At 35.5% G+C, this 27,091-nt stretch overlaps 5 protein-coding genes and 2 non-coding genes across 7 annotated transcripts; 4 read left to right on the top strand and 3 right to left on the bottom strand.

Annotated features, from left to right (window-relative positions):
* Positions 1-4,584: 4,584 nt before the first annotated feature.
* LOC120282659 (eukaryotic translation initiation factor 3 subunit G-like) lies at positions 4,585-6,872 on the top strand. Its single transcript, XM_039289499.1, has 2 exons — positions 4,585-4,991; positions 6,175-6,872. The coding sequence occupies exons 1-2, from the start codon at positions 4,646-4,648 to the stop codon at positions 6,711-6,713; spliced, it is 885 nt and encodes a 294-aa protein (XP_039145433.1). The 5' UTR covers positions 4,585-4,645; the 3' UTR covers positions 6,714-6,872.
* Positions 6,873-7,506: 634 nt separating this feature from the next.
* Positions 7,507-10,459, bottom strand: LOC120282997 (protein YIPF1 homolog). Its single transcript, XM_039289823.1, has 6 exons — positions 10,289-10,459; positions 10,056-10,104; positions 9,872-9,940; positions 8,763-8,931; positions 8,043-8,316; positions 7,507-7,746 (listed from the first exon to the last, which is right to left on the bottom strand). Exons 1-6 carry the CDS (start codon positions 10,340-10,342, stop codon positions 7,507-7,509), a joined length of 855 nt encoding a protein of 284 aa, XP_039145757.1. The 5' UTR covers positions 10,343-10,459.
* Positions 10,460-10,684: 225 nt separating this feature from the next.
* LOC120283224 lies at positions 10,685-10,845 on the top strand. Its single transcript, XR_005543219.1, has one exon. It is a non-coding gene; the product is annotated as a U1 spliceosomal RNA (small nuclear RNA).
* Positions 10,846-11,300: 455 nt separating this feature from the next.
* On the top strand, positions 11,301-11,462 carry LOC120283061. The gene has a single exon (XR_005543064.1). It is a non-coding gene; the product is annotated as a U1 spliceosomal RNA (small nuclear RNA).
* Positions 11,463-12,344: 882 nt separating this feature from the next.
* Positions 12,345-14,642, bottom strand: LOC120282620 (probable protein phosphatase 2C 24). The gene is made up of 3 exons (XM_039289455.1): positions 13,158-14,642; positions 12,949-13,054; positions 12,345-12,847 (listed from the first exon to the last, which is right to left on the bottom strand). Exons 1-3 carry the CDS (start codon positions 13,902-13,904, stop codon positions 12,531-12,533), a joined length of 1,170 nt encoding a protein of 389 aa, XP_039145389.1. The 5' UTR covers positions 13,905-14,642; the 3' UTR covers positions 12,345-12,530.
* Positions 14,643-20,811: 6,169 nt separating this feature from the next.
* Positions 20,812-23,092, top strand: LOC120281682 (uncharacterized protein At5g02240-like). Its single transcript, XM_039288383.1, has 7 exons — positions 20,812-20,958; positions 21,042-21,313; positions 21,393-21,429; positions 21,517-21,614; positions 21,711-21,772; positions 22,474-22,597; positions 22,772-23,092. Exons 1-7 carry the CDS (start codon positions 20,904-20,906, stop codon positions 22,889-22,891), a joined length of 768 nt encoding a protein of 255 aa, XP_039144317.1. The 5' UTR covers positions 20,812-20,903; the 3' UTR covers positions 22,892-23,092.
* Positions 23,093-24,443: 1,351 nt separating this feature from the next.
* On the bottom strand, positions 24,444-25,742 carry LOC120282669 (tropinone reductase homolog At5g06060-like). Its single transcript, XM_039289508.1, has 5 exons — positions 25,619-25,742; positions 25,285-25,492; positions 24,965-25,181; positions 24,772-24,878; positions 24,444-24,632 (listed from the first exon to the last, which is right to left on the bottom strand). Exons 1-5 carry the CDS (start codon positions 25,693-25,695, stop codon positions 24,444-24,446), a joined length of 798 nt encoding a protein of 265 aa, XP_039145442.1. The 5' UTR covers positions 25,696-25,742.
* Between the last annotated feature and the right edge of the window lie 1,349 nt (positions 25,743-27,091).

Here is a 27,091-nt window from a genome sequence, read left to right as displayed (position 1 = left end):
TTTCCGCCGATGTCCTTAGGGTGCTCAAAGGCGACATCGTCCTTGAGCAAACGAGGGATAAAATTGCGATTCTTACGGCCATTTGCCACCGCATGGAAGAACTTGGTATTTTCATCCCCTTCTTTTAACCATTGAAGTCTAGACCTCTGTTTCCAATAAATCTCTTCTTGCTTGTGAATAATTTTTAAATTGTCTAATAGGTCACTTTCACGACGGATCTCATCTGAGGACAGACGCTGCTCTTCCTTAGCCAAATCCATAACTTCTAAATCATGGAGAAGGGCAAGCTTTTGTAGTTTGATAGAACCGAAATCATGCTTCCTTATCCTTGTTCCTTCAAAAAAAAAGTGATTTTGATCATCATAAGTGATTAAGTGGCAGATTAATGAGGATAATAACTTTTGTAACAGGTGAAGGAACAAGGATAATCAATATAGATTTTAGGAGCCGTCATTCACAGCAACCCAAGTGTGAGCTTTCAAGTGTTTTTAGTTAGTACAGTATTGCAATAATGTCTTTGTTACAGTCCGCACTATTGTGGGAAGAGATTACAAAGTTGAGGCTCTACTTGATCATGTATGGGCCAAGAAGTTTCCAGTTGGTTATTTCTTAATTGAGGATCATAAGGTTAATATTGATAATTACTAAAATGAAATGGAATAGTGATTAAAGATATAATTATTTCATTTTAGCAAGATGTTTAAAACATTAGCTGAAAAAAAAAACTCTTATAGAGCTGAGAATCAAGATTAGCTAAAAATCAAGACTAGCTTGTCAGTTCGACTAGACCTCTCTCTAGTTAAAGAGAAGCTACTAATCATGAATAATTGATGAGATTGGTTCCAAACACCAAATGCAAAATGCAAAAATAGATGGTATATCATTTTCACTGTTACCATTGCACAACAGAAAGGGATTACCATCCCACATTGCAAGATTATATAAGGTTAAAATCTTGTTATCACAATCCAGTTAATTGAAAATATATGATTTTGTGAGAGCAAGTTCTCTTTCAAAAAAAATAGGACTAATAAAGTATTTTACTTGCCATCATTGGGAAAGTGGTGCAATAATCTAACAAAAAAAATTATTTTTACTCTCAAACTTCTAAGTCATGAAATTACCTAAACCCAGAGAAGATCAAAACCGATATCCAGATAAAGTCACAGATGGAGATAAGAGGTTGTGATGGCTATTATAGTCATTAAAGGGATCTCGAGTGCCAATAATTTAAAAATATATAGTTTATAAATATAAATATAAATATAAAAGACTTGGATTAGTTTGTTTTTTTTTTTAAATAAACTCACTCTTGGCACCAAGTTGGTTGCAAAAATGGCAAAAAAATATAACTGAAGTTCTATCCTACTTAATCCAAAAGTCTTTTTACGGAGGATGCGAGGAATGCACTTAAGCTTACAAGAACCATTAGCAACTAATTAGTGGAAGAAACTTGTATTTGAGTCACCCTCGATCCCTAAAACCAGGTAAGACAAGAACTTTGTTTCTATTGGAGTTCTTCTTAATATAGGGTTTTTCCAAGTTCTAAATGCAAAGAGTTCTTGTGTGGTATTTGAACCAAACACTCTTCTTTTGCTAATATCTTAATCTCAATTTAAGATATGCTAACTCTAAAGAAGAGTCATAAAACTCTTATCTAATCACCGAGACTTCTCGAATAGGAAGGTATAGGGTCGAGTTGTGTGGTCACTAAACTTAGGTAAATAAGGACTTGTTCCGATCTAATTGATTGACAAATTTTATGGTAAAGGTTGAACAAGACAAAAAAAAAATATGGTGAAGATGAACTAGGTAGATTAGATCAGAGTAATTTTTGGTCAACGACCAATTAATAAAAGCAAGGTCCATGAGCTCCAGATGTTAAATACCAAAAGCAATTAAAATCTTGGGTTATCTTTGTTTTTATCATGAACACAAAACATTGCATGGGAAGGCTATCATTATTTTTTTGTCATTCACTGTTTTTTTTAAAAAAAATTGTTTTGATTGGTTGGAGTATTGAATTGCATTTATGCATTTATCACAACTATAATTGAAAGAAATGCTTAAATCCTTTAATTTATTTTTTTTTAAGTAATAACTCATACAACTCATTCAAAGTCTATTTGCTTTTGCCAACTCATCATCATACTGTTTCCTTCATAGAGGATTAGAATCATCTATCCTAGTTTCATGTGTTATTGTTTTTATTTTATATAGATATTTATTTTTTTTATTTTTTTTTTACAAATATACAACAAACGCCCAACATTTAAGGGTAAGTCAGGGATGTATATGTGTGGGGAGCAGAGCTTAACACTCACCGACCCATGTGCCCTCACTTTGCGTGGACATGAGATTCGATCTCGGATCCTCCCCGAAATAAACATCCTACGTAAGGGACCCAGTATCAATTGACCCAAAAGTCGTTGATTATATAAATATTTATTGTAACAGGTGGTTTAAATTTCTTTTTATTTTATTTAGTATTTGAAAATAAACAAATAAATTCACCATGAATTATGATACACCTAACCAGCAACTACGTCATTTCATGTTCATTTAAAAAAATAAATTAAATTTAAAATAATTTAAAAAAACTATATATTATTTTGATAAGAATCCCATGAAAGGTGAACATCACGAATAAACCTAAGCAAAATGTGTACTATTTTTTAAGAATTTTTAAAATTAAAAAATAAAATAAAAATAACCATCAAATATCCTTCTTTTTGTGTTTAAACAATACAAACAGTTATCCATTATAAGAACCGACATCAATTATTAATATCCAACCTGGAATTATTATTATTAACATGATTAATTCAAAATATAATAGATTACATATACGATGTATCTTTTAGTTTTGTTTTTTCTTTTATTTTATTTGCAATTGGCTCTCCGAAGAACATTTATATATTTCCAAAAAAAACAAGCTTGCAAAAAGCAGCTTGTGCGAATACACATAAAATGGCTCTATATATAATCACACTTTTGAGGATTAGAGAGAGCATGATTGATTATAATTTATAAGTCAATTATATATGTTAAGTCACTGGGGGACCTATACATTTTTTGATCTTTGGATTCTATTAGATAGTGTGGCAAAGGCAAGGCAGCAATATATGAGTGCCACCATGGCATGTTGGCCATATATTGTAATTACCATACCTACCAAATGTTTCTCATGGCCCTCCAATTTTGGATCATGCAATGCATGATTAATTGACATGTTCATTACGAGCTTATCTTTTTCTTTTTCCCCATGCTAAACACACCTGTGACAAATAATAATAATAATAATAATAATAATAATAATAATAATAATAAGAAGAAGTTATATTTCTTATCAATATCAATCCCAAATGCCACAAAAATTTGAATTAATTGGGATAAAAGATTTTTTTTTTTTTTTGTATCAATACAAACATAAATATTAAAAGTTACTTTATAACTCTATTAGAATAAAAAAATAATTAATTTTTTAACTTAACTGGAGATGACAATTTTTATAATTTCGGTGAGCATTTAATTTATCCCACCAAGATAAAACATATATTAAATTTTGGGATTTAAAATTAAAACTTGAATAAATCTGATGTATTTCAGATTTAACCTATGTATGCATATTTATTTTAAATGTTTGTATGTATATATATATATATATATATTGTTTTTTATAAAGTGGGCAAATCACGTTAGGGGCCGTGCATAGAAGAGAAGTCAATACCCTAATCTATTTGTTGTGTTTTTACCATGTGTGAGTTGAGGTTCGAATTTTTTTTTTATGGCAAAGACATGCACACTCTACATAAGAGAATCAGTGCCAATAGACTAAGATGTCATTGGCCATATATAGATACATATATTAACTTGGGACAATTTTTTCTTAAATCAATGTATTTATTAAGATTACGATTATTCTAAATAATGTGTTAAGCTTCTAAAACTGCATGATTGATTTTTTTTTCTTACTATTTAAAAATTCAATGAATTTGGGTCAGCCAAGTTTGGGACTACACTGGGTCGAAAATTTAAATAAAAATTTTAAATGAGTCTTATATACTTTTGGGTTTGAACATTTTAAACAAATTGGGCTTGGCCCACTTGGGAATTGTGGGTTTTTTTTGCTGGTACGCACCACATTGCCAACCCTACTCCTAATATGTTTGTGTCTCTAAAAATTGGAATAATTGGATTATATATATTTTATGCATATTTTTTTAAAATAAATTGGAATTTTATGAATTTTTTGAAATCTAACATATTTTAATATTGATATCATACGATTACTATTTTAAATAAATTCTAATTATAATAATTCATTACATGCATTATGAAAAAAATATATCAAATACGATAAAACATATATATATTTTTTAATTACTGGAAAGGGCTATAATAAAAATAAAATTGAAATATATTTCTGAAAAATAAGGGGTTGGTTGGTGATTTTAGAATTTTTCAAGGGTCGCAAGCAAAAATCCTTATTATTATCGGGTCGGGTTACCGGGCTATCGGGTTATCGGGTTATTGGATTTACTCAGTATAAACGCACGCCCGCCAACCCGTCGGCATATCGCCAAAGAGCAAAAGCTAGGGTTTCACTTTCGTTGTGGATCAAGGTCTAGGGTTTTCTCCAGAAATGGCGGTGGATTCATTGCGAGCACCACAGAGCAAGCTTCGATGGGGGGAGCTTGATGAGGACGATGGCGAGGATCTCGACTTCTTGTTGCCGCCGAAGATTGTCGAAGGCCCTGACGAGAACGGAGTGAAGAGAGTCATCGAATACCGATTTAACGAGGATGGAAACAAGGTCAAGGTCACCACCACCACCCGTGTCCGCAAGCTTGCCCGTGCCCGCCTCAGCAAGCGTGCGATGGAGCGGAGGTCTTGGAGCAAGTTCGGGGATGCCGCCCATGAAGACGCTGGAAGCCGCCTCACCATGGTTTCTACAGAGGAGATCGTCCTCGAGCGACCTAGGGCTCCAGGTCTCTTTCTCATTTGTTCACTTTTTATTTCTTATTTTTATTTATTTTTTATTTTCCCATATTTCATGGTTGCTTGCCAATGGTTTGGTTGTTAGTCCCCGATAGTGCTTGGAAATCGTGCTGTATGATTTGTTTTCTATGTATCGATTGAATCAATAATTCTGAATCTGATACCTTACTTTATGTTTGTTTGCAGTTGATTTTCGTTGCTAACTCCTAAATTTTAGTATTTGGAAATCTTACTCTTTGATTTAATTCTTCTCACATCGATTGAACTTAATAATTCTGAATTTGATACATTGTAGATAATATTTTCTGCACAGAAAATCTTGAATTGTCTATTTAAACTCGGATGTAATATGAGTGAAGGATATTAAATAGACAATTGAGTTGACACAATTGGCAAGCATTAAGCTTACTGTAAAATGAAAAGTAAGGCATTGGAATTATGTCTTGGCGTATGGATTTCGCTTAGTGTTAAATATTTATTATCATCTTCTTATTGAAATTGTTTTTTTCCTTGGTGAAATTTGAGAATTAATTTACTTAGTTTTGTTTGATGCATGGAACAATTGTACTACTGGTTGACGCACGAAAAAGTTCTTGGGAAATGCAGGCTTTTTGATTCTCTCTTTAACTCAATTATACTACTGGTTGACAATTACTATGTTTACTGATTTTTTAGTAGCCTGTCCATTATATTAAATCTGTTTGTACATGACCCGTTAGTCTATATAAGATGCTTCATTATTCTAGATTGTAGGAACCTTTGCATCATAAGAAGCCTAATTTCGATTTACAAAATTCTCTGTGCCAGGTCATTCTTGTTCTTGGTTTTTATGTTTGATAACCTATACTGGCATAATCAAATTGTTTGTTAATTTGTATTGTCAATAACTGAGAAAAATGTGCTGAACAAAATTAAGTTGTTTTGATCTCATGAATATATTGTCATTTTTCTTGCTGCTGCTGTTGGTGGGAATCTTTATTCAAGTGAATTGGCATATTACTGATTTATTTGTTTTGGTACCTATATCTTTTATCTCCATGATGACTTGCTTCTACTGCCCTTGTTGTTCACTCATTTCATTTCAGAAAGTCATGCACCCTGAACATTGTAGTTTAGAATTCAAATGTGAACCCTAAAGAGGAGAGCTCCATAATTGGATTTAAATGACTGCAGGTAGCCAAGCGGAAGAAGTAAAGGTTGCCGGTGATCCATTAGCTGCTATGGGAAAAGCAGGAGCTGTCCTTATGGTATGCCGGACATGTGGCAAGAAGGGTGATCACTGGACATCAAAATGCCCATACAAAGATCTGGCTCCACAGGTTGATGGCTTTGTTGACAAGCCTCCAACAGAAACCTCAGCTTCATCAGGTGCTGGCAAGGGCGCAGGTGGTGCATATGTGCCTCCCAGCATGAGAGCAGGTGCTGAGCGATCTGGAACTGAAATGAGACGTCGGAATGATGAGAACTCAGTCCGAGTTACAAATCTTTCAGAAGATACACGTGAACCTGACCTCCTTGAGCTTTTCCGTGCTTTCGGCCCTGTTACCCGTGTCTATGTTGCTGTGGATCAAAAGACTGGTATGAGCCGTGGATTTGGCTTTGTTAACTTTGTAAGCAAGGAAGATGCTGAGAGAGCCATCAACAAGCTTAATGGTTATGGTTATGACAACCTTATTCTGCGTGTTGAGTGGGCTACACCAAGGCCAAATTGAGTTGATCTCTAATTTTGAGTTCGGACCCTGCCGCTTTCTCAACTATCTTTTTTTGTTTCTATAAAATTTTCTTTTGGATATTCAGGCATTTCAATGATGAAGATGTTTTTGTTTGCAACATATATGTGCCATCTTTATGCTACTCAATTATGTGAAATATGTGGTTTTCACAAGAATGTCAGTTATTTTCTTCTCTAGCTTATATACAAAGCTGTTTTTGCCTGGATTGTCGTACAAGTGCATGTGTTACGAGTTCAAGTTGTGTGGCAATTATTGTGTGGCCGCTAGTTTTAGTGTTGCAATTATTCCGTTGCACGTTTTTCTGCATGATTCATAATCGGTTGTAACATTCTCTGATGGCCTATCAAAACTCCATCTGGAGTGTAGACCCACAATTCTTTGATTTGTAGTTCGTCTTAAACAAATCTTGATTTTATTTTATTTTTGGCTCTACGATCGTTTTACTTCTGTTTTGTGTTTATATTTGTATTCCAATGTTGCAAGGAAAACCGGGACGGAATTAGAAAGTCGGTACTCAGGATTCATGAAAAACAAGATAAAAAAAATCCACTTTTTTATGCACACATTAATCATCCGCCACCCAAGCCACCAGGTTTCTCTAGCATCTGTTTATTCATGGAAGTGCATCAATTTCTCCTGAGAATGCAAAAGAAATCATTTGGAACATAAACTGAAACCAACCTCTGAGTCAAGGAAAAAACCCTGTTTAGAGAGACACAAAATATATCATACACATACACATCATGTGTGATCACAAGTTTGCCTATGACTACTAAAATCCTGTTACTGTGCGCTCAGTATTGTTTTTCCCACCACAAGCCCTCAAGCATAGAAGAAATTTGATGAAAAGAGCTAGAACAAACTGCAGCACCATTGCACTGACACACATCACCATCATATCACTCCCCTCTGTGTATGACTTCAAATTGATCCCAATGAACACCGAGGATGCAGCCCCAGCAACTAATATGATCAGCCATCGTAAAAATTCGTCAGGAAAAACCAACAGCAACTGCAAAATTCACATAACTGCAATGCTTAGACAACATGGATGAATGTGTTCCATTAACTACTAAATTCTGTTATATGCATAGCATTGCTGTTTGATGCACGACCAACATGTGTTCATATAACTTACACAGTGCCTTTGTCCATTACTAATATAACCCCAATCAATGATAACAATGTAATCACCAAAAAATGCATTAATAGAGTCATATTTTACCTTTAAGTGCAGAAAAGATAACTAGGGCAAAAATTTGTATAGGTACAATGAAACAAATAACACAACAAGAGTTGGATACTTACTGAACTGGGAATAAAGATGAACAAGGAATATCCCCACAAACACCAGAAGCGTGTGAGACTTGCACTACATCCAAAATACTGAAGCAAGAAATAAAACGCCACTGGTACAAGAAGTGCATAACCATAAACCACGCTTGCTGCCCAGTTCACATAGTTAACATCAAAGACCCATGCTGTATCTGGCACACTTTTTCTGTTCATGAGATAAGTGCCACAGTTCCCAAGGGCAGCAAGCATGAACACTAATGTAGTGGAGATCCAAACCGGACCATATCTAAGAAAAACAAAAAAACTGGCATTGTGAGCTCCATCATGAAGAAAAAAAATATGGTATATGCAGCCAGAACAATTATGCCCAAAATAAATAAATAAATAAATTGTTTTAATTTGGAAAACAATATACGGATACATACAGCTAGCCTGATCTTGTCGATTAGCACACTAGGATATAAGCATAATGCTACCAAATTCCTAGAGGAAACATATCCAAATGAGATTACATCAAAATTAAAATATTCTAAAATGAGAACCATAACATCTACAGTGATGGCAGTATGACTGAAAGCAGTCCATCATTAAGTGTTAATTTCCTTGTATAACCTGTAAAATACTTGTAAAAAACAGATGCATAATTTTCTAACAGAATTAAATATATTAGCAAGAAAAGACAGCTATCTGTAAGTTTTATAAGTTAATCAAGCCATACATGGAACAACTTACAGATCAGGATAGCTATCTATCTTTCTGCGGAAATCTCCCTGGAGGGGATTCATTGAACTGAGGATCCTATCAACCACGTTATCAGTGTCAACATTGAAATATGGGCTGTAGGACGAAATGCTAAGCACTCCCTTCCAATTGGTTGTAGCCTGCTCATTACCACCTGTCTCTATAGGAAAATCAATTAAAAGCTATCAGCAGAAGCCAAATATCAGATGCAGTTGATTCGTTCACCACAGATTCTTTCATTACTATTTTTAGACATAACAACAAGCTCCGAATTCTGATAAAAATATGGACGGGATTCATTGAACTTAGGATCCTATCGACCATGTTATCAGTATAAACATTGAAACATGGACTGAGAATGTTAAATATTCCCTTCGAATTGGTTGTGACTTGCTCATCAGCTCCTGCCTTTATATGGAAAAACAGTTAATAGCTATCACCCAGAAACCAGATATCAGACATATATGAACATGATTCGTTAACCATGTAATCTTTTATTACTATTTGCCAAAGTAAAAGTAAAATGCAAGTGCCTTGATAAAGAATATGATGGAAGCCATATGACCAGTTAGCTTAGTGAAAAGGGAGAAAGTTAGGTGATACAAGAAATTAAATATATAGAGCAATAAAGAACAAAATGTAAACAGAAGGGAAGCATAACTATTAGCAGCAGAAGAGAAGATCTACTTGGGAATGTTCTGCATGGGTTACCAATTTTAAGCCATCATGTCCTAGGTTATCCTGGTGAGCAGAACACTGGTGTATCTTAGTCTAGTCTTAAAGAACACACCATTAGATTTCCTTACAAAGTTTCAAGTTGAACTAAACAATGGAAAACCGATTTTGTCATCATTCAATAGCAATGCGATACTGAGGTTTGAAAGAATTTACAACAAGCACCTGTGTTTACTTTGGTTAGATCAGGGCCTTTTCTTTGGATGCTAAATGCGTTATTTATCAAGCATCATATTGAAAGTTTGCATAACCAATGGAAGAAGGGAACTGCATCTTGTCTCCACAATGTAAGAAACCATACTTTATCAAACCAAGAAGTCTAAATGCAAATTATACACAATTTAATTGAGCTTCACTAGACATACCATAAGGAGTCCCAGGAGCTTGGTAACCTCCATTAGCTGGTGGAAACACATGCAAATTCGAATGTGAGCCTGCAAAGAATGGCAACAAACACCCAGCAAAAGCAACACACAGAAGAATCACATCCGCACCATAAAAGAATAACTTTATACAAGCAAAACGGAATTTTTAATATAACTAAAACACCTGTCCGAGCTTCATCCACTGCCGGTCTTTTGTCATCAGCGACCACCGCCTACCAAATCACAAACGCAAAAACAAAAACAAAAACATTTCGATGATTCACTGATCAATTGAATATGGATTCGGCATCAATTTATAACAAATTAATGCTAAGAAACAAAAATCAGCGAACATAGAAAAACCAAAATACCGCGCGGACTACGCAATGAAAGAAGATGGGAAGAGAAAGATCGTACAGGGACAGAGCCGAGGAGATGGGTGGAAGGGAGACTGTTGTAGCCTTCGTCCATGGCGTATACTCAGCACCGGATTGGATTCTCCCCCAATTGGGATCGAGATCGAAGAAAAATGGAAGAAGCTTGGATACTCTCCTCGTCTTGTTCCTTCGTGTCAGTGGTTCTCCTCATCAGTCTTTCTCTCGCCCATCGTACTTAAAAAGGTTCCAACTTGCGAGGCTGAGGCAAGCCATGGGAATCAATAAAAGCCCAACAAGTAAAAAAGCCCAACCCAATTAAAAGTTCCAGCCCATCAATAACTTCAGCTTCTCTAATAAGTTTGTCCCACATCGCCTGTTGAAAACATATGCAGAGTCTTGTTGTGCATAAAATGATATGGTTGGACCATTGACACTCATACTTACCTGGGCGGTGTCAACGGGTGACCAAGAAGGCTCGTGGCATAAATCAATGGCCCTCATTGCACTGAGAGGGTGCGTTAGTTTACCATCTGCCCATGTGGCAGAGTGGACGTCATAATTTATGGTAGCGGGGGTACGCGCCTGCGCGGCCCCTACTAAAATTCAAAGATACAAGCGTTAATGGCAGTTTTGTAACTTACAGTTGGTTGTATTTTTATTTGTTAAAATTTCTATAAATTATTTATTCAAAGCTACTGATTTGATTATGAGTGTTTTATTTTTTTTTATCAGGAGTTTTCAATCAAATCTTTTATTTATTAAAGGCAAGGGTTAAATTCTGATTATGACTTAAAACTAGACTACTGAAAATTTAACCTTATTGAATATCTAGTTTCATGATCTTTTATTTGAGTAGCAGCCACTAGCCAGTCGTCGTCGAGGGCCAACCACGCGGCTCTGCTCATTTTGGCACCACCGTCTTGTCGAAAGCTTGAGTAAAAATCCAGGGTTCAGGATAAGTTATGAATGCAGCATAGTCCCACATCGCATGTTGAGAAAATTGGATGAAGCTTTGTGCAGCATAAAATGAAATGATTGAGCAACATCAAACCATACTTACCTGGACGAGGTCAACGGTAGATCATCAAGGTCCGTGGCCTAGGCTAGTGGCCCCAATTGCACTTGAGGGGGTGCGCTGGCTTACCATCTGTCCACGTGGCAGAGTGGACGTCATAATTTGTGGTATAGGGGGTACGCGCACGCGCAGCCCCTGCCCAATTCATGTATAAAATGTTTTCTGAATCTATGCGTAAATCATTGTGTTTGTTTTTTAACATTTGATTATATTAAAAATGTGTTTAAGTTGTTTAATCTTTAACCGTTGATAAGAAGAACAACAATGGAAATTCTTTGAGCTTACTCAAAAAGTGTAATATCTGAGAAAAATCATTTTGAATTGGCAGGCATGAATTATTGGCCATCAACTCTATCTGACAGTGATTTATTCAGAGAAATATGACTATCAGACAAGGCCACATCACCCAGATAATAATTCTACTCTGTACTCTTGATCCTAATCAGTAGAGCATGAATTCATTTTTCTTGTCACCTTCACATCCTAATCTAACTTGCTAGTGATTCAGCAATCTTTAATGGTTTCAAATTATTGGGAAGCAAGGACAAGGTTAAGAGTTAGACACCAAGTATAACTTTAAACATCATCACCTGCGGCGATGGATGTCTTTTATTTATTTATTTTTTTTCCTTAGTATTCTGTGGAACATTCTGGCTGCTTTTATTTTTGAAGTAAAAAAATTGCTAAATCAGATGTGCCGAATTAGGCGTTTTAAAGTCGAGCTTAATCATGCAAATCATAACAATTATTAGGAAAAGTTTTCATATATAAAATCAAAGATAGACTAATAGTGAAACCGAAGATCAGAAGAGAGGCAACTGGTGCATCACCATCACCAATTCGGCATGTCACTGGAACACTAAGCTGTACACAGCTGTTTGATTGTGACACCCCTGTTTCTCCTTGTAACACGTGTTTCTGTCAAATTAATAAATACATCTGCTTTATTTATTTATTTATTTTTTTGGAATATTGCATTTGATCAAAAAGATCTGAGAACATATTTTCTGCAACCATGAAATCGCCCAAGATAATGTGTAGTCCAAAAGTATTTCCAAGAAAACTTGCTCTTCTCTGCTTACATTTATATATATATATATATATATATTTGAAAAAAAAAAAAACTAAAAACAAAAGCATGTATTATACAGACTTGCGTGTAGATATATTTATATAATTTTGTTTCTGTGACTGATTATGATCTCCGTTAGAGATCAATAACAACAACACTGACGTTATCAGTACTGTGTCTAGCGAGCGCCAATTTGGTGAGCAACATGGACGCATCACAGCAAGCCTTATCCGAACCTCTTCTCGCATGGCCCTCGGTTTCATACCCAACGCTTTCGTCCCCATCTCCTCCACTGGCCCGCAAACACATCCTGGCGATGTCACATGCCATCTCATTACTCACAACGTCCCACAACCCATCACTTGCCAATATCAAACACTCCTCCTCCCCTGTCCTCTCCGTCACCGTCACCTCCGGCTCCGATATCACGTATGGTTTAAGATATGCATCCCCTGCTCCATTAATTCCAACCACAATTCCCACTTATTTATTTCCACAATTTCTACTTACTAGACTATAACTTCACCAATATATATATATATATATGACTCACCTATGGCTCTAGACATAGCAAGCACCCCAAGAACTCGAGGTCCATCCCAATAGATGACACGACCACCAGCCTGTTCAATCCGTTCCATCTCATCCGGCCGATCAGGCTACAAACAAACACAAAGAGATGGTTAATTAACACATTGTTTTAGAATGTCAGATGATGTCTACTAAATATTTGCTTATATATATATATATATATATATATACCTTGTGATCAGTGGACAAGGGGATGGCAACACCTCCTTTACATAATACAGCACGAGAATCACCGCAGTTGCTGACGATGATTTGGTCCGGTGTGACCACTGCCACCACGGCTGTTGATCCCACGTGGTCACAATTAGGCATACGCAGCTCACACTTGCAGGTGCCTGTCCGAATGCTACCGCGCCAGTCTTCGACCTCCGCGTCCATTCTCAAGAAGCTCCTTTTCATTACCCCTTCCCAGTTCCTTACAGCCATCGCCATGGATCCAGTGTCAACCATCCTTATCTCCTCTGCCACCAACTCATGCATTCGATCCTGACACGACACCGCCGCATGCGAACACCCATGCCCGTCAAAAACCCCATAGAATTGGTACGTCTCGTGACCTAGACTACCCCGGAGGAACTCCGTCTGGATCGAGACAACGTCTTCCATCTCTCTCCTCCGTCCACACACCGCCGTCATGCCATACTTAGCACGACGAGGAGCACACGAGCTGGAGTTCGTCCCACTCCCCGACCCTTCCCGATGATGCTCTACGGCGCCACTCCGCACAACATCTTCCAGCAACTCCACACGCTGCCTTTTCCTCATCGGCTCCGCCGTGCCAACCACTGTACCGACGCCTGATACAAACTTTATCCTCCTTAGCTGCATCCTTCTCCGCCTCGCTGCCCGTGTGCTCGGCTCACATGACTCTGTAACCACCTCTCTCTGACTCACCACCTCACAGCATACCTCCGCCATTAGAGAAGACCACAAAACCTCAATCAAAGCAAACGCGCTCTCGCTTCACGAAAGAGAATTAGAGCAACAAAAAAAACTAAGGGAAATCCCTCACAAGTCACAACTCTTCCTCCTTTTAACGACGAGGACGACGACGAGATTGACAGGTGCCCCTCACCGTCCTGCCCAACCTTGTCCCAGAACCGATTCATCCAAACCGTTCATTCATCTCTTGTCATCTCCCGAATGCTTTGACACGTGTTTCTCTTTTAAACGAAGACTACTACGTACACGCGTCCCTGCCACGTGGGGACACTCTTTAATTAATACCTTTTTAAAGAAAAAAAATAAAAAAATAAAAAAAGATTTTTCCTCTGATCAACGGCTCTGATGTGAACAAATGGTGGTAACATAGGAAGGAGAGATTCTTTTCATTGTCCATGACTCCGTGGTTCACTTACGTGATATCTGACGTTTTCCGTAGATTTTTTTTTTAATATAAATATATATTTATTAGTTAGCTGTAGATGCGTGACATGTGGCAGCATTAGCATGCATGTTGATTGATACGTGCGAGGCGGCCGTGCAAAGGTGGTGTTCCGAGGTTTGGTGCTCTGTCTGTAATGCTACCACGTAGCTAAGGGTGTGGGGACGGCCAAGTTATGTTAATCATGTTGGTTAGGGGACCAGCTATGGAAGCGTGGAAGACGAACTGACCCGGTTGGTCGCTTTCTAACACAAGACCCGGAACTTGTTGGGTTTCTCATTTGCCTTTTTTTATTTTTTAAAAAAATATATTTTTATTTTATGTTCAAAAGATTAGCTTTATGATGGACATCTGTTATCTTACTGTTTAACGTTTTGTGATTTTTTTTTAAATAATGATGTTGGTTTTTAAGAATTTTGTATGTTTGGTGCGCAAATGAGGAATACGGCTTTTTATTTTATTTTTTTATGAGATGAGAAGGTGGAGAGATGGATAAGGATTAGTTCAAGTTTGTTTTGAAAATGTAAGAAAAATAAGAATCCCATGCATACTATTCCTTTGGAAATTTTAACCTCTCTTTCACCCACTCTGTTTTTCTTTTTGGAAATTAATATAGTCCTCACTTTATTTTTATAAAATATATAAATATACATCACTTTTTCAAAGTTTAATCCACCAATTATTGGGATTCTGTCACTAAAGTTAATTATAGAGATTTGCCTTATAATAATAAGAGCTTCATTATGGTTAAATACAAGTGTCCAAACACCTCCCAAACCTCTTTTTGCCAAATTTCCGAGAAGCATGATAATTTCACATAAAGAGATGACAATCTACTTTATGAACAATCCAACGAGTTGCTTTTATTGTGCTTTTTCCCATTATTTTATAATATATCAGTTATTATTGATGTTATTTTCTGAATTTCATATTCTGATTATTCCTTTCCAATGATGATGGCCATCAATTTTTACACTATAAATAATTAAAAGTGGAAATCGCTAAAAAAACACCTCAGTAAGTTTCATGATATCGCTAAAAACACGCTTAGTTTTTCTGACTCCTCAAAACCCACTTCCTTTTTGAATTCGATGATTTTTTTAAACCCCAAACATCTAATAGTGATTGATAGAATTAATTTGGAATTTTTTTGACTGAAATTGTCCCTTGCGTGGGAAGTTGTGGCAAGTGTGACGATTTGACTATAATGCCCTTGGGGCTGCATGAGTTTCATTTAAAAATGAAAGCTTCTATTTAAAAATATGAGGTATAAGGTTGCATTTAAAAAAATGAGTTTCCTATTTAAAAAAATGGGTTTTCTATTTAAAAAAATGAGTTTTTGGTTTAAAAAAATGAGTTTTTTGTTTAAGAAATGAGTTTTCTGTATAAGAAATGAGGTTTCTGTTTAAAAAAATGAGGTCTCTGTTTAAGAAATGAGTTTTCTGTTTAAGAAATGAGGTTTTTGTTTAAAAAAATGAGGTCTCTGTTTAAGAAATGAGTTTTTTTGTGGTGTATTTATCACCCCCAAAAAATCTCTTTTATCTGGGATTGAAGTCGGGCAGATGAGACAAAGCATCGCGTCTCACAATCACGATCACGTTGCAGTGAAAAAAATGGGATTTCAAGTTCGAGAAAAAGGTGCAACCTTTCGATGCCTTCGCTCGACGACGAGGAGCATGCGGTCTTCCCCGAGGTCGACGAGCGAAGAAGATGAAAGAGATGAGGTCGACGACGGGGAAGGCGATGAAAAGCGAAGACGAAGACGGGCGAGATCGAACCCTCATCGGCGCCGCTTCCTCCCTCCGTTCTCGCCACCGACTTAGGCACCATGGATCCAAACCCCGAATGATCCCTAACCCTAACCCTATTGCTATCCATGTTGCGGTCTCCGCGATCGAGAATGGTTCCGTTCGAGTTCACTTTCGTCTTATCCAGACGTCACCACCGAAGACCTCACCACTCCGACCGCCGAGGAAGCGTCGCTAACCGGATCGCCAACGCCGATAAAGATTTCTCCTTTAAGACCCCACACGAGCGAGGCCACGCTCGAGATCGCTCGCCCGGATCTGGAGCTCGAGACTCAGCGTTCGCGCGAGATCAGCGAGCGATGAGATACTCGATGTCCCTACTCAATGAGGGTCTTTGTTTAAAAAAATAAGCTCTCGTTTAAGAAATGAGTTCTCTGTTTAAGAAATGAGTTCTCTGTTTATATGCTTGTTTGTCTTTGTTTAACTATCAATGTTTCGTTTAATATATTGCGTTTCACGTTTAAAAAAAGTGCTTAAATATCGTTGTTTCTATTTAAATATGTACGAGTGCAACCTTTCGATGCCTTCGCTCGACGACGAGGAGCATGCGGTCTTCCCCGAGGTCGACGACGAAGAAGATGAAAGAGATGAGGTCGATGACAGGGAAGACAATGAAGACGAAGGCGAAGACGGCGAGATCGAACCCTCATCGGCTACCGCTTCCTCCCTCCGTTCTCGTCACAAACTTAGGCACCATGGATCCAAAACCCCGGAATGATCCCTAACCCTAACCCTATTGCTATCCATGTTGCGGTCTCCGCGATCGAGAATGGTTCCGCTCAGTTCGACTCCGTCTTATCCGAGCGTCGCCACCGAAGACCTCACCACTCCGACCGCCGAGGAACGTCCGCTAACCGGGATCGCCAACGCCGATAAAAGATTTCTCCTTTAAGACCCCACACGGCGAGCCAGCCTCGATATCGCTCGCCGGGATCCGGAGCTCGGCGACTCAGCGTTCGCGCGAGATCGGCGACGATGAGATACTCAATGTCCCTACTCAATGAGGGTCTCTGCTTTAAAAAAATAAAGCTCTCTGCTTTAAGAAATGAGTTCTCTGTTTATATGCTTGTTTGTCTTTGTTTAACTATCGATGTTTTCGTTTTAATATATTGCGCTTTACGTTTAAAAACCCGCTTAAATATCGTTGTTTCTATTTAAATATGTACGAGTGGCCAAGATTAATTGGTTTTTATATCCGGGATTAATTTATCACGTAAATATTTATTTTTACGTTTAAATATTAATGTTTTTTTGTTTAAAAAATGAGTTTTATGTTTAAAAAAATGAGGTTTCTGTTTAAGAAATGCGTTTTCTGTTTAAGAAATGAGTTTTTTGTTTAAGAAATGAGTTTTTGTTTAAGAAATGAGGTTTCGTTTAAGAAATGAATTCTCGTTTAAGAAATGAACTCTCTGTTTAAAAAATGAGCTCTCTGTTTAAAAAATGAAACTCTCGTTTAAGAAATGAATACGTACTGCAAAAAGGAATGCAAAAAGAATGAAAAAAATATATGCAAAAGGTTTAAGAACGATGATGGAATTTCATAATCGCAGGGGTAAAAAGAGTGAAAACAAATAAAGGAAGGGGTTATCGAGTGATCTGCAAAAGCTCACGTGACATTTGGGAAGTTTTGAAATTATCGAGGAGTAAACGAGTAATTTTCCCATAATTAAATAATAATATTAATAATATTAATAATTATTATTATTAGAAGAGTCATACCAGGCAACATTTTCTTGGTTTAATTGTTGCATTGGTTACTAACAATACACCTGTACTAACATAAAGTAATTTTATTAAACACATGATTTAGACATATCATGAGAAAAGTAAAGAGGACGAGATATTTCAAATTTGTATGAAAGATCAACGCATGGATATATTATTGAGTTTAAAATAAATAAATTAAAACCTCATGGCAAATAAGTATTGATCGGACATCAAAATATGTCTGAAAGAGACAAATAATAAAGTAATCAAGTTTATTAAATAAAAATTAATACAAAAGGACATGATGATGTAAAAAAAAAAAGCAATGCTAATTTAAGGGAAAAAAAATTGAAAATGACCACAGACCCTATATTCATCAATAGTGCATATCAATTATAGAAGCGATTAATAATACTCATACATATTTTATCAATTGTGATGATTTGGCTGGTTATGTATCAAACCCGCCGGAGATAAAGAAACCCAAACATAGACGGCAATTCTTCTATCTTCGCCATGAAAGCCACATTCTCAAACAGATGCAAAAAAAAAAAAATTAACACTTAATTAATACGTTTAAACAACACCAACCATGCATGTGCACACACACACACACATATATATATATATACACAACTCTAAAATGTTTTACATGCTCAGCGAAAGTCAAGTTCTTAATTTGTCAGTTGACTCATTGCTCTTGCAAAACCATTAAGTACGTCATCCAAATTTTATATTTACAAGTAGAGAAAAACTAATTAAGAATGTTAAGCATGCCATCCAAATTTTGAAAAATGGATAAACCACAATAGATTAAGATAAAGCGACAAGATACAAAGTGTGTACCACAAGAAGTGATACACAAAATCGGACACCAAAATACAAAACAGAGGAACAACAGGCCTCCTTAGAGCCTACAACATCAAAGAGAGTCTAGGCCGTGGATATATCGTGTGCCTCCTCGGCCATCCCAATCATTTCCCCACTAGATCCAAGAAAATCCAGGCTACGTCGCACGGCTGCCAACGGTTCCTCCAGATTTGCTTTAGCACTGTCTGTAAGAACATCAAACCACGAAAGGAGCATATGATTAATCTTCAAGTACAAAGCATGCACAGGCAAACAGTTAGAATTAAATATGCAATCATTCCGAGCAATCCAGATATTCTACAGTAAAGTTTTAACAAACAGGTCAGTTAGGACCCTACTAGAAGGTCACAACTCCAACCTCCACGAACACCAAATGTGCCGTAAGGTCCTAGGAGGTGCCGGTATATTCAAAAGTCTACCAAAGTATTCCCACAGGGCACGAGCAAAAGCACAGTGCAAGAACAAGTGGTCAACCGACTCGATATCAGAATGGCACAAAACGTAAGTTGCAGTAGGAAACTTGTTGCAGCCTCTTTGTGCAAGATTATCAAGAGTGAGTATCTTGTTATGCCAAGCCAGCCAAATCTTATAATAATATTTCGGAATGCACGAACATTTAAGATGTATATACGTGTGTCTCTTAAATTGGCATCATATATATATATATATATATTAAAGTCAATCTTGTGGTTCTAACTCTAGTTAATTAATGTAAATAATTGTAGATAATTGTGGTTATAATAGTTCTGGTCCGGGTGGATACTGATCACATGAAAAAGCTTGGACATTTTTTTTTTTTAAAGGTGGTAGACTTGTACATTTCCGGCGTGGTACTTTTGTTGATCCCATATACGTACGGATTTTAATTTTATTTACTTATGATGCCATGTATCAACTAAATTGGTTTCTTATGTTGAGCTGGACAATGATGCATTGCCAAATGCAAAGGTGCATCTTAATTATGAGCAATAAATAAATATAAATTGTAAAAATTATGCATAAACTTTCATTGAGCATGTATGTCTAGTGTTTTTAATTGATCTCTCTTGATTTAATCGAGAACTAGCACATTTCTCTGTTTTTTATTAACAAATAATAACAAATTTTGAAGAGAAAAATTGTTTATGTCAGACAAGTATATATTATCAAATATTTTATTCCTTAATAAATAATTTCTTTTTATTATTAATTTTTCGGTTATGGATGACGTTGTCACTATAGTTTTTTTCAAATGATTTTTTTAGTTTTATCAAATATTTTTCCTTTTCCACACTTCTTGGACTGTTCTTTTTCTACTAAAATACTTTAATCCACCTGCTCTGAACGCCATATGGAGCTATGAAAAACTCACCAAAAACCATATCAATTATTATATTACAAATATAATAATTGATATGGTTATTATATTTGAATTATTTTCTCAAGCCTGCACAAGCAATCAAATCTTATATTCTATATTGAAAAAATTATATATATTAATAAAAGCATTGCTACTTTTGTATTATGAATTTTAATTGCTTTTGATTTCTTGGAAATATACCTTTTTTTTTTCTATTGGTTAACCACTAAAGCAGATAAGACATTTAAATAATGTTAATAAGAGATCATATTATTTAATTGTTCATTAAATTATATGATTAACCAAAAAAATCAAAATAGTTAGTTATCGAGCATATATATAAAAAAAGTAATCTTAATTGATTTAACCAATTTAATCTGTATCTAATTTTACTAAAAAGTTTTAAAAAATACAACAAATATAGAAAATACCAATAGACTGCATATATTATTATAAATCCAAATATATAGTAAACAACGATATTAACTCATATTTCATTTTAATGTGTCTATTAAGTTCAAACGCAACAACCGGCATAACACATAAGATATATTATTATTAATTATTTTAAAATTTGTTAAATTCCTCATTTTATTCTTAAACACAGCTGGATCATAATTTTGTAGGCCGAGAACATTGGGCTGGATAATATTAATGGGCTAAAAAATACGCGAACATTCCAGATATATAGTACACGAATGTAAATGACCACGTGTCGTGATCTGATAAGTTCTCTAGCAATCCATCTACCAGAGCGTCGTTCTTCATAGCTTGAGGTTGGAGCTCGAGAGAAGCCCTTCGTTTCGGCCATGGCGGAATCTCCTCTCACCACCGTGCTCGTCACCGGCGCTGGCGGAAAGACAGGTCTCGAGCGCACTCTTCTCCGTCTTCTTCTTCTTCTGTTATCTCGCTCTGGATCTATTTCTCTAACGCATCATTCCCTCCAGGACAACTCGCTTACGAGAAGTTGAAGCAGAGGGCAGATCAATTCATCGGTAGAGGTTTAGTTAGAAGACCAGAGAGCAAGGAGAAGCTTGGAGGAGCTGATGATGTCTTTGTGGGCGACATCAGAGATACTGAGAGTATCATCCCTGCTTTGCAAGGCGTCGACGCGCTCATAATACTCACCAGCGCTGTCCCAAAGATGAAACCTGGTTTTGATCCGACCAAGGGTGGGCGCCCCGAGTTCTATTTCGAAGATGGATTGTTTCCGGAGCAGGTATCTCCGTTTGCGATTTTTGGGGAAAAAGAGAGTGTTTTTTATCTACTTGCTGAAATTTAGAATTTGGGGGATTTAGGTTGATTGGATTGGCCAGAAGAATCAGATTGATGCTGGTAAGATGGTGTTTTTATTCAAGTTTTCTCTCATTTGAGTGTGCTTGCAATAATGTGATTGTTTAAATGCTCTTCGTCTCTGGGCAGCTAAGGCTGTGGGTGTGAAGCACATTGTATTGGTTGGGTCCATGGGAGGGACTAACCCTAATCATCCACTGAACAGCCTTGGCAATGGCAACATCTTGGCAAGTTACTGTATTTCTTCATAAAAGATGTGACTTTTTGTCTGCAATATATATATGAGTGAACTAAATGCATCCAATGCTTCTGGCTTTTTGTAGGTGTGGAAGCGGAAGTCTGAGCAGTATTTAGCTGATTCTGGAATTCCATACACTATTATAAGGTATTTCTTTGTTGATTTTGCTGTGAGATGGGATGGAATGCATGGGATAAGAAAGCTATTTTTAGGAGTATCTGAGGGAAATGCAAACATTAGTATTTTGAAAATGTTTGTTTACATTGCATCCATGCTTTTCATTCATTGGTTTTCATGACTGAAACTTTTGCATTATGATATCAATATATCTTTTTTCATTATTTGGATATCAATATCATGCAGTTTTTTTTTGTCAGGTCCTGTGCCTTTTTTTTAAAACAGATAAGTGGCCACATAATGGGTCTACTGTGAATATATTTATTTTCTTTTAAGGCGTGGTTTCTGGCAAGCTACCAGGAAGTCTAATTATATGTTTCACAAAGGTTGATGATTTTGTTGTACTTTGGAAAAAGGAATAATATTTATAAAGTTTCCCTAACCATACCTGAGGCAGTTGCATTTGAAACCAATCACAATTCATTAGTTTCCGGAGGTTAGTCCGACATTCATATATTGTATGATATCCCTCTCAACATAGGGACAGGCATGCATGCTATTTGCTTATGGACACTGAAAAGCCCATTCTTACATGTTCTTAATACATTCATATTCAAGTATGATTTTAGCAGAGGAACTAAATGAACTTTTGCTTCTATTCATCAAAATATCAACCTCTGTTAGAAACCCAGTTTTGATTTAGTTTTGTGTGACACTTGACTGTGGATCAGGGCTGGAGGGTTACAAGATAAAGATGGAGACCTGCGGGAATTAATTGTGGGCAAAGATGACGAACTGCTGCAGACGGAGAATAAATTAATCCCCAGGGCTGATGTTGCTGAAGTTTGCATTCAGGTATGAAGTTGAAATGATGGTTATGCAATTCCTTTGAATTATCAAGCACTTACTACATGGCATGTTTTTGTCATGCATTCTGATAATTTTTTGAATGTGTTATAATAATAGAATGTGAATCATATGTTAGCTGGAAGATTGTTGATGATGCTCTATGTTTTTGTGTCAATACAGGCGTTGCAGTTTGAGGAGGCAAAGTTCAAGGCATTTGATTTGGGCTCCAAGCCAGAGGGCGTGGGCACACCAACAAAAGATTTCAAGGCACTCTTCTCTCAAGTATCTGCTCGATTCTGAGTCATGGTTCATTTGAGCATCTTGAAATGCCAGAATTCCAGCCAAAAGTATTCTATGAGGTATAGTCTAAGTTATCCACCTACTTGGCCTATTATATATATGTAAATAATGGCTTCACTGAATCCCTAGTTTATCAGATCAAACTAAATACAAATTCTGAAATTTGATTAACAATGATTTTATAAGTCAGGATTTGCCTTATGTGTGTGTGTGTGAATGCGTGAATTGAACATGTTGTTGGGAAAGAAATTAAAATTTTAAGGAGTATGTTGAAATCAAGATTTGAACGGATTATTTGGTATATTCAACTGCTATCAGGCTCGCAAGTTTTTGTGAAATCCAAGGGCAGTGTTCTGAAACTCGAACCAATCTAGTCATGAATAATATATATATATATATATATTTATAATTTTAATTTTATATAAATATATAAAATGTATTATAAATTATTAGATTTTTTAAAAATAATATAAAATTTCAACAAATAAATAATTGTTTTATATTTTATAAATACAGAAGAACAAATATAAAATTTTTCTCATATAATTTTTTTTAAAAGAATACTATATACTGACATACAATAGGAATTCTAATGTTTACTTTGGTATTTGAAGATGAATATTTTGTTGTGCAAACAAATATAATTTAAATATAATTAAAAATATTTAAATTATATTTTTAATTATATGTCAGTGTAGGACCCACACTTTGGGCCATCAAAAATAAGTATATGGGCCCCTCCTTGTCAGCTCAAAAAGAAATGTGATGTAGTGCAATTGCCACATACAACAGTGCTTTGAAACCTTAGGTCAAATGAAACCGGATTTCAAAAATACTGTCTATATATGAGCCAAAGTCATGAGGTTGAAATCTCTCTTTGAAGGTAATTAATAAATTATATTCACAAATAAAAAAAACTTTTATTTATGGGGAAGAAAGAGGTCAAATTAATCAACAAAAATCTAGGAAAAGCCATCAACTGAGAATCTTGACCAAGGGGGGCAGTTCACATCTCATACAAGTTTAAAAGGAGTTTTTTTTTTGTTGCCATATCCACAAACAAATTGCTAATAATATGCATTCTAAAAGCATACCACTAAATTTAGTTCTTTAAATATTTCTTTGTCCATAATATTTTTTTCAACATTTGGTTTTGTTAAGATATGATGTGCCTCCGAGTCTCCTTTTTTGGAGAATTTTTTTTAAATTTTATTATAATAATAATAATAATAATAATAATAATAATAATACTAATAATAATAATAATAGTAATAATAATAATAATAATAGAAAAAAAATTACCGCAAGATAATTTTCATCAAAAATTGGATTCAAATTTATTACAAGAAAACAGAAAATAAAATATGATATCAATGAAGACAATGGAAAATTACATTTATGAAAAGGGAATGAGAAATAGCAACTGGTTACTGGCTAATATACAAAGCATACGTATATCTGACACCAGTTATGTAATTTGCATACATTTATTATTATTATTATTATTAAAATGGATAAACCTCATTAGAAAAGAGGGATGCAAAATTTTGACTTAGTCAAGCATATTATAGAAACCATTAATGGTCAATCCACCATCGACGGCTATGACCTGACCGGTGATGTATGAAGCCGCCGGGAGACACAAAAACGCAATCAGGGATGACACCTCCTCTGGCTCTGCAACTCGCTGTAGCGGTGTTCGTTCCCGTATCTGCACCATCAAAGCCTCATCTTTGATCGCCTATAATTAATAAAGAAGCAAAAATTAAAAGTATTCATTAAGGAATATATACATATATATATATATATTCATGCATGGGTGAAGCTTTATATTTATAAGTATTTCAAAATTTAGAAAGAAAATAGAATCAATGTTTTACTTGCTCAGTTAGAGCTGTTTTGATGAACCACGGAGCCACACAGTTTGTGCGAATGTTGTCCTTAGCCCACTCGCAGGCTAAGTTCTTTGTTAACTGATTCATTGCTCCTGAAAAGCCATCAATATACATATATATGAATCATATATATATATATATATATATATATAAAAACTGATCATTTGTGATCACCTACCTTTGGTTGCAGCATATGGGGTGCCGCTGGGACAGCCAATGACACCGGACACAGAAGAGACAAACACCACACTTGCACAACCTGAAGTTTTCAACAGTGGGTGTGAGAGCTGGCAAAGGTGGAAAGCAGACTCAAAGTTGGTGGACCAGGTGAATGACAAGTCCTCCTCTGTGATATCAATTGTTGCTTTCGGATATCCTATCCCTACATTATTTACCTGTAGTATTTTCACATTGATTAATTAATCTTCACACAGTCCATCTTATATAAATTTACAGGTATATATATATATATATATATGAAAATCAAGAAAGACTTACAAGGATGTTAAGCTTTCCTTTGAAGATTGTAAAGACATCAGCGATGAGCTTCTCACGTTGGGCCCGTGAAGTAACATCACATATGGAACCTGTGACATTGAAGCCTTTGTCAACCCAGAGTTTCAAGCTCGCCTTCAGTTCTTCTTCATTGCGTGAGCATGTGTGCACTGCTGCTCCAAAGCCAGCCAACTCCTCCACCACTGCCTTCCTGTAAGCATAGCATGCATGTCATCGATCCAAATTCTTGTAATTAATAATCTCCATGCATGCATCATGCATGAACGTACGATAATATATATATATATATATATATATGGAGATCAAGAAAACAAACCCTATCCCTTTGGTTCCTCCTGTCACTAGAGCAGTCATCCCCTTTAGAGACCATCTATGATTAACTGCTCCTTCCATCTTCCTCTTTCACTCTGTCTGTGTAAATGGTCTCTTATTTATGTATGTGTACGTGAGTATTAATATTTGTGAATAGGGATCACGTTTCCCTACCATATTTATAGCCGCTGGCTAGTACTACTTGATCTAATATATTATTTGGAACATTTAGCCATAGTTTTTAGATTTTCTAAAGTTTTATTATTGTCAAATCATTACGTGGCCATGGGCATGACTGCATGCGAATTATGTGGTACACCTCCCTTGAATAATGAAAGTCCAATTTGAAAATTCGCCACCAACTAATTTTCTTAGCCTAGGACGTGCTTAATTAGTAAACGAAGCCTTAAATATATTTCGAGAGTAACGAAGACTTACATATATATATATATATGGTAAGCAAAGTTGGTGGTTGTTGGCTGACTTTTATAAGTTTGGATTGGGTTTGCCTGTGTATTTTAATTACTTTGGGCTTAATAAAATTTCTTGTTTGGCTTGAAAAAAAAAAAGAGTAGGTGGTTAGTTTCTTAATTGGATTTTCTATGGTAAGCATGGGCGGTGGTGAATCTTGCCGACTATAACTAAATTTAATTTATAAAAATAACGCATTACTTAATAATGGAACTTCATGCGCAAGTTGCACTTTTAAACATACGACTGGCTCGTTATCAGACAATTGAATTGATCAAGCTCTTGCAAAAAGTGAAAATGAAGTTCGTTAATATAGTAATTAATACTACCATATATCCTTTTTTTTAATCATATAAATTTATTTCTTATTATCAATGTTAAGCTAACCCAACAATTAAGGTATTTGTTCTCATTGGGTGAGTTGGAGATTCAATTTCCACCCAATATATGATAAATAGGGTCCTCGATCTATGCACCGGCAAAGTGAGGTATTTTGTTTAGAGTGAGGATGCGTGGTATATTTTAAACAAACTTATGCACCTTTAATAGTAACTTGTCCATTTTATCAAAAAAATAAAATAAAATAAAAATAATAAATCTAATTATACTATCTTTAACTAACCTCATTTTAATTTTTATTAATTTTCTTTTCCTTGTTTACTTGGATAGGAACACTTTTGTTAGGAATGGTTGTTAATTTATATGGAAAATATTCAACAAATAAATTTAAAAAAATTAAATTGAACTAAACTATATTAAAAAATAATAATAAAAATAAACACAATGTAATTAAAGAAATAAATTGAACTGAACTGAACCAAGGACAATAAATATAAAATAACTATTAAATTAAAATTGTACTGAATTAATCTAATCTTATATTTACGTAGATATTTAATTTCAAACAACTATATAATTAAAAGATGTGGGTGATCATATTTTAATAAAAGTGTTTTGTGTCACTCAAAGAGATGATCACACCTCATATTTTAATAAATAGTTTATT

Source organism: Dioscorea cayenensis, chromosome 18 (assembly GCF_009730915.1).
Source record: "Dioscorea cayenensis subsp. rotundata cultivar TDr96_F1 chromosome 18, TDr96_F1_v2_PseudoChromosome.rev07_lg8_w22 25.fasta, whole genome shotgun sequence".
In the NCBI taxonomy this organism is placed as follows: domain Eukaryota; kingdom Viridiplantae; phylum Streptophyta; class Magnoliopsida; order Dioscoreales; family Dioscoreaceae; genus Dioscorea; species Dioscorea cayenensis.
This window is presented reverse-complemented; position numbering and strand designations above follow the sequence as displayed.